This window comes from Littorina saxatilis, linkage group LG10 (assembly GCF_037325665.1).
Source record: "Littorina saxatilis isolate snail1 linkage group LG10, US_GU_Lsax_2.0, whole genome shotgun sequence".
Classification (NCBI taxonomy): Eukaryota; Metazoa; Mollusca; class Gastropoda; order Littorinimorpha; family Littorinidae; genus Littorina; species Littorina saxatilis.
Window position 1 is genome coordinate 29,492,942 of NC_090254.1, and position 12,751 is coordinate 29,505,692.

A 12,751-nucleotide genomic window follows, 5' to 3' on the forward strand; every position below is an offset into this window, starting at 1 on the left:
TAAGCTATTGTTTCGTATGTTTCTATGTGTGTTGTTTGGATTATTATATATGTATTTGAGTGTCAGATAAACAAGTGTTTCAAACTCACATCACCTGTGATCGATCCGGAAGTGACTGCCGTAAATGTACATGTATGCGCATGTCTGTATTTACAGTTTGCGAAACAAACAAACACAAACACGCAGCGATCGCTCACACTCCAATGTAAACAAAAACAATCTTGAGTTTGACTCGTCAGCTTTATTAACAGGCGATACATGTGTTAACAGTTATAGAAAGTGGACCGGTGCTGATTTCTAACGGCCAGATAGCAGGTGGGAGGTGGGTGGGCGGGGAGAGCCACAGGCGCTCGCCCGCGAAAGTGACAAGTGGCCGTTAAGTGGCCGCTCCTGTCGAGTAAGAGGGGCACCTTAGGGCAAAAATCAGTGACCGTTGACCGCGTCAGAGAGGTTAACGGCCATTAAGAGTCAATTATAGAAGGAAAACTCATTAGTCATGGGAAAGCTGGCCGCTCCGGGCAGGTTCACGCCCACGAAAGGGCCGGAAATGGAAGGGACTACTGTAACAAATTGTTGTCTGTGCACATGATTGAACAATTAGAACATCGAGAAGGTGACGTATCACCAGTGCTCTTGACTCAGAAGCCTGATGGTTCCTGCCGACTCGGTCTAATTTTCAAAAAGTTCAATCGAAAAGTCAAACTAACTTTTTGAGCATTTCAAAATTGGAAATTTGTCTGGTGCAAGTACTCGTTTATGTGTTGAATTTTGTCAGTAAGTCTTGTGTGGGATTTTGGGGGGCCGGTTCAAATTTTGACCTTCTCCCCCCCTGTGGCCGGTAGCAAAAAAAGCTAAGGTACACCCCTGTGACTTCGATGTATGTAATCCAGTGTGCAATTGATATGATGCTTTTTTCTTTCAAAAATCTGCACATTGGTGCCACGATTCTCTTGATGGCCTGCAGCGATCTTTAAGCACAGGTGTCAGTTTCACACGCTGGCCTGACCTTTACCTTAAGCAAAACTCACGTAACCTCAGGCAAAACATGTTGGCTAACAATCGGGGCAAGCGATTCAGCATTGCCGCAACAAATCGTGAACTGCGATTGAAATATTTTAGAAAAAAAATGGAGTCATATCAACACTGCATAACATTCACATCGGAGTCAGTTATCGCTGCGATCGTTGTTTTAAGTGGTGGCCACTCTTCTGCTTGTAAATCCTGACAGTTATTTCTGGAATCTTTGTAATGAGCAGTGTTATACCCGTGGCCTCGTCCATGATGTCAAACATCACGTTACGGTTTTCTAGGATGTTATTGAAGCTAGAGATTTCAAACTTTTCACACTTCTAGGATTTGGTGATCTCCAGACATGATGAAAATTATGTTGACCTAAAAAAAAAGTTAAAAAACAAAGGAATACTGTACTCACCAATACAAGAACGAGACAAGTACGAATTTTCGCTTATGGAAGCTTCATCAGGAAAAACAAGAACACAAAAGACAACAAAAAGCAGACGCAACACGGAACGAACAAGGTTTGAAAGAAAATGGAGGGGAAACACGCAAAAAAAGGGAAGGAACTCTAGGAACGGAAATGAATGAAAGGGGAGAGAAGTGGTTGGATGATGTCATGGGCACAGGCATACTAGACTAAAAGTGATACACATTCATAAAAGGGGGGGGGGGGGGGGGGGGCAGGGATAAAAAAAAAAAATAAAAAAAAGGGGGGAGGGCGGGGAAACAAACGTACGCACACACACGCACACATACACACACACACACACATCCACTCAACCTCGTGAAAATAGTTCGTTTCACCTACTCGGATCCGGTCAGGCTTTTTTACGTGGGATAAGACCATCTCTCCTCTTGATCACAAACCACAACAAAAAAGTGGAGTGTTCTCGGAAGTGGCTTCAAAATGTTGATATAGTCCATGAAATTTGTCTGCGATCTGCTCCAAAGTGATACATTAAGGAATTATTGGGAAGCCATTACCTCCCTTCTAACAAAAACGATTGGGGATTTGCATTGGGTGGGAGTCCTTCTTCAGCGTTCCAGAATTTTCTGGTTACGTGTTTGCCCATTTGAGTTCCCCAAACTATACTCTGAGAGCATAGTCAGCTTCACTCCGCTTTCGTTGGGTAGGCATGCTGGGTATTTTCGTGTTTCCATTACCCACCGAACTCCGACATGGATTACAGGATCTTTTCCGTGCGCACTTGGTCTTGTGCTTGCATGTACACACGAAAGGGGTTAAGTCACAAGCAGGTCTGCACATAAGTTAACCTGGGAGATCGGAAAAATCTCCACTCTTAACCCACCAGGCGGCAGCGACCGGGATTCAAACTCACGACCTCCCGATTAGGAGGCCGACGTCTTAACCACCAGTCTAGGTGGGAGTCCAAATTCCCAATAGAGACCCCTCTATTTTATGACATTTGGACATTTTGAAGGACACCACTGAGAGGTTTTATTGTATTTTGTATGTCTTCTGACTTTGTCGGGTTGTGTACCAGACAGTGAATAGTAGCTGAGCTCATAACTTTATTACAGTATTAAACATGATGCAATGCTTGTTCAATTGAATTATGTTTCTTCTTTTGTGTTCCCAGCCAAGTACGTTCTTGAAGGAAAGGAAGTGGACGTAAACGAAGGCCGACGGACAAGGTCGCAGAGCAAACCCGCCCCTCCCAAGCCGCCTGTCAAGCGTGCAGGCACCATGCAAAAGACAGCTAAGGAAGGGAAGGACTACTTGAAGCGTGGAAAGGGAAAGGGCAAGGGGAAGAAGACGGAAGATGACGGAGACAAAGTGGAAGAGAAGGAAGAGGAAGGGGAAGAGGAGAAGGGCGAGGAAGAAGAGAATAAGGATGGAGAGGATACTAAGTGAGCGAGTCAAAGGGGGGGTGACAGTTTTGCGAGAGAGGTCAAAGTATGAATTGAGTGTACTGGCATCATCTGTAGGCCCTTCATTTGTATCTCACTGTGTACCATGTGTGTCATGTGTAGTAGGGCAGCATGCTTTTCTGTTTGTAATCCATGTGTAGAACACTTGTTGATCATGTATGCCTTTTTTGGTTTTTGACCCATTGTTCTGGTTTGTCATACCTTTCTTCTCTCATATTTCTTGTCTTTGTGTCCTAACAAGTTAGCATGTGGTCAGAGGGGTATGGGCAGTGTGCTGGACAATCAGTCAGTTGTGAATGTGTTAGTAAATACGTATACTTGAAACATGGTTTCAGCGAGCTGTACAACGATAAGCAGGATTGAATGAACATGGAAAAAAACATGTTCGCGGATAAGAAAAAAAGATATTCAAAGAAACAAATGTGCCATGGTAAGAAGTTTGATTCTACACATGTAACCCATGAATGTGAATTTAATTTAACTGTGTTGACTTTGGAAGCATACCAGTACAGATGGAAGTTCTGCATGCTAAGAAGATCTTAAACTGAATAGGTCTACATGTATTTGTTCAGTGAAGTTTAAATGAAATAGTTGTAGAATTGTCTTTTATGGCCTTTATGGTGTACTGTAAGATTGGGCCAGGGGCTGTGAGGTGTCAAGGAGGCAGTTTAGTAGGCAACTGTTCGAATGCACTCTTCCCACAGTAAAAAAAAAAAAATAAAGGAAGGGGGTGTTCTTGTTGTGCTATGTTAATGTCAGCTCTAACACTCTGATGATAAACTGAATAACAATGAAGGTAGTGATGAAAGGGTGGGTAGCATGTTTTGGTAGAAAGCACTTTTTGTGTTTGGAATGAATAAACAAAGGATAAGCACACATTGAAGTATAGAAGGAAAGAGGACACTCAAAAGACAAGAACATTGTGAATGTAAATGTGCAGTATCTTTACTTTTCTTTGATCATTTGTTCTTCAAACCAGTGTTCTTCGTTGTTTGTTGTCATGGAAGGAATGTGTGTTGGAGGCAGCAATTTAAATGTTTGATAGCATCATAACCACTTTAAATGCAAACAGTGTTTCGTGTTCATCCAACCGGGATTTTTGTTGTTTGGTTAAAATAATTTTGTCAATGTATCAAAACATAATTTAAATCTAAAATTGATTAGGTGTCTGTAACTTCTGAAATGTGACTTTTGCATGCTTTTAGGAGTCCCTACATATAACAAAAAATAGTAGTAAACTAGTTACTGAAAATATGCTAAAAAGGGAAACTTTAGGAATTGCTTTTAAGATGTGGTTTACTTTTAAGTGTTTATTCACAGTTTTAAAATTGATCTCCTTTCCTTTGCATTCTGGCGTTTTAACATTTATTTTTGTGATTGTTTTTTTCCCCTCTATTGATTGATTGATGTAAATGTGCATATGATCATACAGGAACATTGAAAGCATATTTCTTAGTTTCTCTTGTATGCACATCTTCATGATAATGTTTTGTAATTGTTGTTATAAATATGTCAGATTCATTTACAGTTGAGGATAAGCATACGCTTAGTTGTTTGTTTACATTCATGATGTTATCACAAAATAGAACTGTTTTTAAAGGCACAGTAAGCCTCCCGTAAACCATCACTGAGCTCCCCGAGCCTCTACATACAGTGCAAGCATACTTCCATTTTAACGCTCACCGAACAGGAACATCCTGGCTGCTTTCTGTCGAGAGTGAGACATTTTCAAAGAATTTATTTTCGTGGACTAGACTATCCGAACGGACTATCGGGCGCCTCGTTTTGATGCTAGACCTAACTTTTAAAATCTGAATAATAAATTGACAGCTTGTTATACAAACATTCTTAAATCATAAAAGAATTCTTTTTTCATCAAGACAAGATCAGTACAATTCGAAGTTTTGAAAGTTTGAAAAAAGAAAAGCCCGGAAACGTGTCGCACAAAACGTCATGTAGCATACGACGGTTCTGCATAGCGCCAGTTCCTCTGAACGGTCAACCGCCACCGCTCTAGTTTGTGCGACTTGCAGCCGTTTGTTGCGTTTTAGATTCAGAGGTACACAATAACGTGCTATTGCAGATAAGCTTACAGTGAGTCGCATTGAAATCACAAACTGACGACTAAATCGTGAAGAAAGAAAAAAACTGGATCACACAGGTTCACGACGGCTCAGGGGTAAGATAAACCACGCAAAAATAAATTCTTTGAAAATTGCTTGCTCTTTACGGAGGGCACCTAGGATGTTCTCAAGCGGTGAGTGTTTAAATGAAAGGGTGTTTGTACTGTGTGTAAAAGCCTGACAGTGTCTGTGATGGTTTACGGGAGGCTGACTGTGCCTTTAATGTTTGACCCATATGAATTTGCATATATTCAGTTAGAATAGACATTCTTTTTGAACTAGCACGCCATGGTTAAATGAATATGATAATGACCACAGCCTGGTTTAAATGTGGTTATTTTAACAGGTCGTCCCTTACCTGGTATGCTTCTGAAAGCTTGTGATTGTCATCATATCCTGAAAGCAATATAATGATGTATATTAGAACAGTGGCAGGGGTAGTGGACAAGTTTGCTAATGACATCCTTGGACAAACACTTTGCCAAGTGTTCTGCATGCATTTTATAATGGCTGTGCAACTTTGAATTTTTATGAGCAGTCTGTGGTTGCATTGTTTTCTCCTTTCTTTTCTCTTTTTAAAAATGTGTACTTTTATGAGGAAATTGACAACTGGTAGGTTTTTTTTTACCTGCTGTGTAATGAAATAGTATATTCCCTTGACTGTGCACTCACATTTCTCTTGTGGGTTAGGCTGTGGTCCGATGGTATGCCTCTTGAGATGTCAGTGACAGTTTGTTATAAGTTAAACATACAGTTAGGAAACGGACATGATTCTGATCTCTAAACTGTAAAGATTATGTCCACTGGCAGAAAGAAATTGAACTCTTCCATAATCCTCAAGGAAGAAGACCTGATTCACAGCTGGTTTAGTAGGAAGACTGAGAATGAGTATGTTCATCTATTGTGTACAACAGGATCTTTGACCTTCACATCTTGTCCTGTGTAGCCTATTGCTGTGTAATATTAATAATAAATATGCTCACGCTCAAAATATTTGTGGCTGGGTAGCCTCTACTGTCATCATAATAGAACCAAAGACATTTTATTTTGCTTGTTGGTGATCAGATTGTGATTACAGAGCCGGTAATACAGTATTTTTTCATAACCACCCTTACCTTGTAATTCCAGTAAATTTGATATCTAAACCATTTCTGTTTGTTTCACTATCTTTAAATATATTTAGTTGGGCTCTAAACTGTTATTGCTGTTAAAAAAAATACAGAAAGAAGACCCTGCTTTTATGTGATCATCAGTCATTCGGTGTATTGCAATTTTTCATGCTGGTTTTCAGTTTGTATGCGGTTGCTCTTGTGAATCAAATGTTTGGCACAGGAACAAAGAAAGACATCGGGAAGAATGTTATGGTTATTTAAAGCAAGTAGGTTGGCAGATTATGTAAGACTTCCTTGTTCTGCTGCTGTTGCAGGGTTTATCTTGTTATTAAACTTTTAACTTGTGTTTATGTTCTATGCCATTTTGATTGGAAAGCTTGTGCTTTATGCTTCCTTTGAATGTATTGTGATTTGATTAATGTCTTACGTTGTAAGAGGACATTGTTGCCTTTTTAATTCTGAGTTTGTCATAGAAGAAATAGATTTACAGTGAAAAGAATTCAGAGTTAATGCTGCATCCACAGAACTGTAAGTATTCACTGTAAGTTATTTATCTGCTCGTTTATTTTTTTCTTCGGGTTGTATTGGATTTTCATGTAATTAGAATGGGATTTGACTGGTAATTTTTATGATATATTATGTTGTGAACGTTTTGTGATTGAAGGCTTTTCAGAATAAAGCAATTATTTCTTCATCATTGGTTTGTGGTGTGCGAGTGTGAGCTTGTGCACATGGGCAACTTGGTCGTTTAGTGAAAAATGAACAGCAGTGATCTAGTGCAGTAACAAAAAGAATGTAAGGCCAACAACAAAAAATAGTCTGTTTACGGTATCCCGACCGACCCTATTTTTTTCGCGCGACCCTAGACTTTTTTTTGGCATTTGGGGGAGGAAAAAAATAACATAAAAAAAATAATAAAAATTAAAAAAAAATTATTTTTTGGCAAAATAACTTAAAAATGTGTTTTGGGGAAAAAAAATAATTAAAAAAAATAAAAAATCCCGACCTACCGACCCTATTTTTTTTTTTACTATGTTACCGTAAACAGACTATTTTTTTGTTGGCCTAAGTATAATAATAATAATAATAATATGGGAGCTTTATAGAGCGCTTGACGTTCTCTAAGCGCTTTACAATGAATTGGTGAGAGTTCAAGGCAGGTGAGGTAGCCCGCAAGTTGAACATCTCTCATGCTGGGCATTTTTGTGTTTCTATAACCCACCGAACTCTGACATGGATTACAGGATCTTTTCCGTGCGCACTTGGTCTTGTGCTTGCGTGTACACACGAAGGGGGTTTAAGTCACTAGCAGGCCTGCTCATAAGTTGACCTGGGAGATCGGAAAAATCTCCACTTTTAACCCACCAGGCGGCAGCGACCGGGACTCGAACACACGACCTTCCGATTAGGAGGCGGAAGTCTTACCATCACGCCACTGCGCACGCAAATATAACAAGTCGCGTAAGGCGAAATTACTACATTTAGTCAAGCTGTCGAACTCACGAAATCAAACTGAACGCACTGCATTTTTTTACCAAGACCATACAGCTTCGTCAATCCCCGCGAGAAGGAAATTGCTCGCCTCCCACATGCAAAACACAGTGAAATTGACAAGCCAGAATATCGCGGTAGCGTATTGCGCCAAGAGGGAAAGCGCGCTTTTCTGTATTCTTGTTAACTTTCTGAGCTTGTTTTGAAAAAACATATATCTATATGTTTTTGGAATCAGGAAATGATAAAGAATACGATGAAATCATTTTTGGATCGATTTCTTAAATTTTAATCATAGTATGTACTAATTAATCTATTTTCATTAATTGTGATCACATTTTAAGAGTAAACATGACATGTAATATTTTTAAATTGAGAATTTGATGAAGAATACGATGCAATAAATTTTAAACCTGGTTGCAAAAATTCGATTTTAATGACAACTTTAATGAGCAAACTCGTTAATTAATTTTTAAGCCTCCAAGCTGAAATGCAATACCAAAGTCCGGCCTTCGTCGAACATTACTTGACCAAAAGTTCAACGAATTTGGTTAAAAACTGAGAGCGTGACAGTGCCGCCTCAACTTTCACAAAAAGCTGGATATGACGTCAAAGACATTTCATCGAAAAAATGAAAAAAACGTCTGAAACCCAGAAACTCTCATGTAAAATTGCATGAAGATCGGTCCAGTACTTTGCTCTACACACACACACATACATACATACATACAGACACCAGACCCTCATCTCGATTCCCGGTCTTTAGTCAAAACTTGACTAAATGTAAAAACAAGAAACATTTAGTGTGCAAAACATGTCAATTATGTACTTAAACTGCCCGCATGGCCTGGTTTTCAAAACATCACGCAGCAAATTTTATTTACTTTTAATATGTCAAGACTTCAACTTTGTTCATCACAGTACATACTAATCATTAATGAGCAATAATTTTAACTGACAGAACAATGTCGTGGTACATGTTGTTAACTATGGCGTTGATCTAGTTGCAGATCAGGTCAAGTCAAGTTTATAATAAACTTGGGCAGAAAATTCTTGCAACAAATTTCGCACCCAAATTCAAGCATTAAATCTCGTGTCATTTCATTAAAACTTTGTATGCAGATTTAAAGCCGTTTACTAAACTATCGGGATCACTTGTTGGATTAAAGATATCTTTTACAGGTGTGACAGGGAGACTACCGTCGCCCTTCACAGCAGACTCTGCAGAGTTGTTCGCCTTAGAAGTTGCGAGCTATTTATAACTCGCAAGGCAACACCTGTGGATTGTAGAGTTCTGTTTGTGATGGGGTCTGGCGGCTTTTGTCTCTCTGTATATATCTCCCAGGGTATATCATTGCCCTAATTTCACTGCAGTTGCTGGCCCGTAGAGTGCATCCTTCACAAGCAGACATGCTGCATACATAGCGACTGCTTTAACGCACCTCGAGCTTACATCGCCAAGTCAGTGCTCAAAAAACGATTTCCTCCCGAATTCCTGATGGTAAAGGGGGACAATCACATTTTGTGTGTCACAGCTCCCTCTGGTCTCGGCGTAGACCCAGAGAGGGGGTTAACTGCCCTTGGTGGCTTTTCACTCGCCCTGCAGGAGTCCTCGTGATTCTCGGGAGAGAAGTGAAAGTCACTAGAGGGTGAGCTTCAGCTCACTCTTTGTCAAGGGACGCTTTTGTTATCCTTTCTTTTTTCTATTAACAGTGCGAGACGCCTGCTCATAGCAAAGCTCATTACATTTAGTCAAGTTTTGACTAAATGTTTTAACATAGAGGGGGAATCGAGACGAGGGTCGTGGTGTATGTGTGTGTGTGTGTGCTTGTGTGTGTGTAGAGCGATTCAGACCAAACTACTGGACTGATCTTTATGAAATTTTACATGAGAGTTCCTGGGAATGATATCCCCGGACCTTTTTTTCTTTTTTTCGATAAATACTTTTGATGACGTCATATCCGGCTTTTTGTAAAAGTTGAGGCGGCACTGTCACACCCTCATTTTTCAATCAAATTGATTGAAATTTTTGTAAAGCAATCTTCGACGAAGGCCGGACTTCGGTATTGCATTTCAGCTTGGTGGCTTAAAAATTAATTAATGACTTTGGCCATTAAAAATCTGAAAATTGTAATAAAATTTTTTTTTATATAAAACGATCCAAATTTACGTTTATCTTATTCTACATCATTTCCTGATTCCAAAAACATATAAATATGTTATATTTGGATTAAAAACAAGCTCTGAAAATTAAAAATATAAAAATTATGATCAAAATTAAATTTCCGAAATCGATTTAAAAACAATTTCATCTTATTCCTTGTCGGTTCCTGATTCCAAAAACATATAGATATGATATGTTTGGATTAAAAACACGCTCAGAACGTTAAAACGAAGAGAGGTACAGAAAAGCGTGCTATGCAGCACAGCGAAACCACTACCGCGCTGAACAGGCTCGTCAGTTTCACTCCGTTATGCACAAGCGGCGGACTACGGTCATTGTGAAAAAATGCAGTGCGTTCAGTTTCATTCTGTGAGTTCCACAGCTTGACTAAATGTAGTAATTTCGCCTTACGCGACTTGTTTTTCTTAGTCATTTTGCTTTTAGAGGGTCCTCTACCAAGGTCGCTCAGAACTACACACAAACACACTGCTCTCTGAGTACTCCTCACTGCATTTGAACACCAAAAGGCCTTCACAATGGTCACTGCCACCTTTGTCATAAGCGACAAACCACCTTTGGCTACCTCTACCCCTGCTGAATCAATGGACAGCACATTGTGTTGCACACCCCGAAAAAGGTTAAGAGATTCTGACAGCTTCTCTCCAACAAGTTCAAAAAGGACAAAAGAGAGCTCAAACAACCACTCTGACGCTGACGCCAGTGTCAATAACCACAACGCAGTAGTGCCCTCAGAAGACGGGAACATTTCACTTTCCCAAAGCACAGAAGGCGATGACATTTTTAAAACTCAACGGCGCCGTCAGCGGAAGAAAAAAGCACCCATTGCTAACAGTGATGCCGAACAGGCTCTGGCTCAGCCACAGTCAAAAGTCTCACAACCAGTCAAAACTGGGCCCCCTAGACACACAAAGTCAAAAAAGGTGACACCAAGTCTTCCTCCAACCTTTGCACAATACCCAGTCATTCTCACCAACGCGGCTACAGGTCCAGCTATGTTCTTGAAACTTGGGCCATCACTCCAGTGTCATGTTTTGGTTGACGCGGTCGGTCAGATAGAAGGTGTACGACCTCTGCCCTCAGGCAAATTCTTGATTGCCTGCTGCAATGAAAAACAACAACATAAACTTGCCAATCTCACCAGTCTCGCTCAAGTGCAAATAAGATGCACTATACCAGAGGCAACAACGGAAGGTGTCATCAGACCCATCCCACTCTCTGAAGACCTTGATAAACGGCTTCAACAATCTCTTGAGAAAGTAAAATCTCTTCAGCGGTTAAAAAACCAGAAGGGGGAACTTATTCAAGCTGTTAAAATCACCTTTTTAAACAAAACGCTACCAGACACAGTGAAGATTGTAAAAACTTTCTTTGCAGTAGAACCCTATGTGGCCCCAGTCAGAAGGTGTACTAAGTGCCAGAGATTGGGACATGGCTCCAAACAATGCAAAGCCAGACAAGACAAATGCCCAAGATGCGGTCAAAAGAAAGACCACCCAGTTAACAACTGTCCAAATGACAAACACTGCCTAAATTGTGGCGGTTCCCACTCGGCAGCTTACTTAGGCTGTCCTGAGCTAGTGCTCCGAAGAACAGCAAACAAAATCCGAGCAGCTAAATACATTCCATATGCAGAAGCTATAAGAAGAGCAAAGTTTGAAATAATGAAAAAACAAAAGAAAGACCCAGATACATCTAATGACTCTGATTCAGAAGTCGATGAGTGCTGGGTGCTGAAAATGGCCGGGGGGGGAAAAAGTGCTCCTCGCGGTGCCAGCAAAGCAAAGAGAAATCTGGCTTTCGTGGCTGAGATTGAAAAGCAGGATTATAGCACTGTCTGGCCAGAACCAACAACAAGCCGCATACGCACAGGAAATCAAGGCGGACCAAGCAACCCTCGAAGTGAAAACCCCATTTCAGAACAAAATATCGCCCTTCAGAAACCTGGACAAAGAACTGACATAAACCCTATTAATAGGGAGTCTACTGTTGCCCAGAAACTTAAATCAACACACAATGTGAAAAAGGCCCCCACAAAAGCAGCAGGCAAAACAAAGACAAACAAACAGCCAACAACAAACAATGAGAAAAAGATTGCTGATGCAGGATCTCAAACTTCCCCCACACACGATTATGATGACTCGTTCATGGATGAACCAAAGTTGATGATTGTTGAGGAAGATGAAACACAAAACACACCAAAACCACAGTCTGAAGACTGCCTTAGACAACATATTTTAAAAGAAAGCTATGCTAAGATGAAGATGATGAGCTCCGAGAACTGCGGTGAGGTGTTCAAATTCGTCACTGGCATCCTAGCTGCACTTATTGAAGCAAAAACGAATGAAAGCCGCGAAAATGTTTTGACACTTCTGACAGGGCTGTATACTGAAATTGTTAAGCCAAAAGAAAATCAAACTCCACCAGCCTTAAATAAGATACTTACCACTCAATGCGCTCTTCTTGGCATTCAGGAAGGCAGATCTGAAACAGAGTCTCAACCCCTTAACAGCACAATGACATAGAGAGTTGAGGGACAAATCAAACTGTCACATCAGACTTTAGGTCTTCTGTGATTGAAATGGATTCAAGAGTAAATATACTGAAGTGGAACTGTCGTTCCCTTAACACTGCTCTACCGTACCTTATTAATTATCTTAACCAAAACAACATGTCCAATGTGTTATTGATACAGTCCCCACTCTGTCATGCGGGAAAACTCCCCTTCATATCTGGTTTCTTTTACCCACCCGTCAAAGATTATCAGGTTGATGATACGAGCGGAGCACAAACACAGTAACCTATGTCAGAGACAATCTGAAGTACAATGTTCACCCAACCCCTGTTCCGGCTGACACAAAAATACATTCAAACCTAGTTGAACTTCTGTTGAATGATGGCCCATCTATCTTTCTATTAAATATATATAACAG

At 40.3% G+C, this 12,751-nt stretch overlaps 1 protein-coding gene across 1 annotated transcript in view; it reads left to right on the plus strand.

The window, feature by feature from the left end:
- Positions 1 to 6,839, plus strand: part of LOC138979024 (nucleolin-like) — a 43,702-nt gene extending 36,863 nt beyond the window's left edge. Inside the window, exon 5 of the mRNA XM_070351840.1 lies at positions 2,619 to 6,839. Within this exon, the coding sequence (XP_070207941.1) occupies positions 2,619 to 2,893 (275 nt within the window). The 3' untranslated portion in view covers positions 2,894 to 6,839. The remainder of the gene's footprint in view (positions 1 to 2,618) is intronic.
- The last annotated feature ends 5,912 nt before the right edge of the window (positions 6,840 to 12,751 follow it).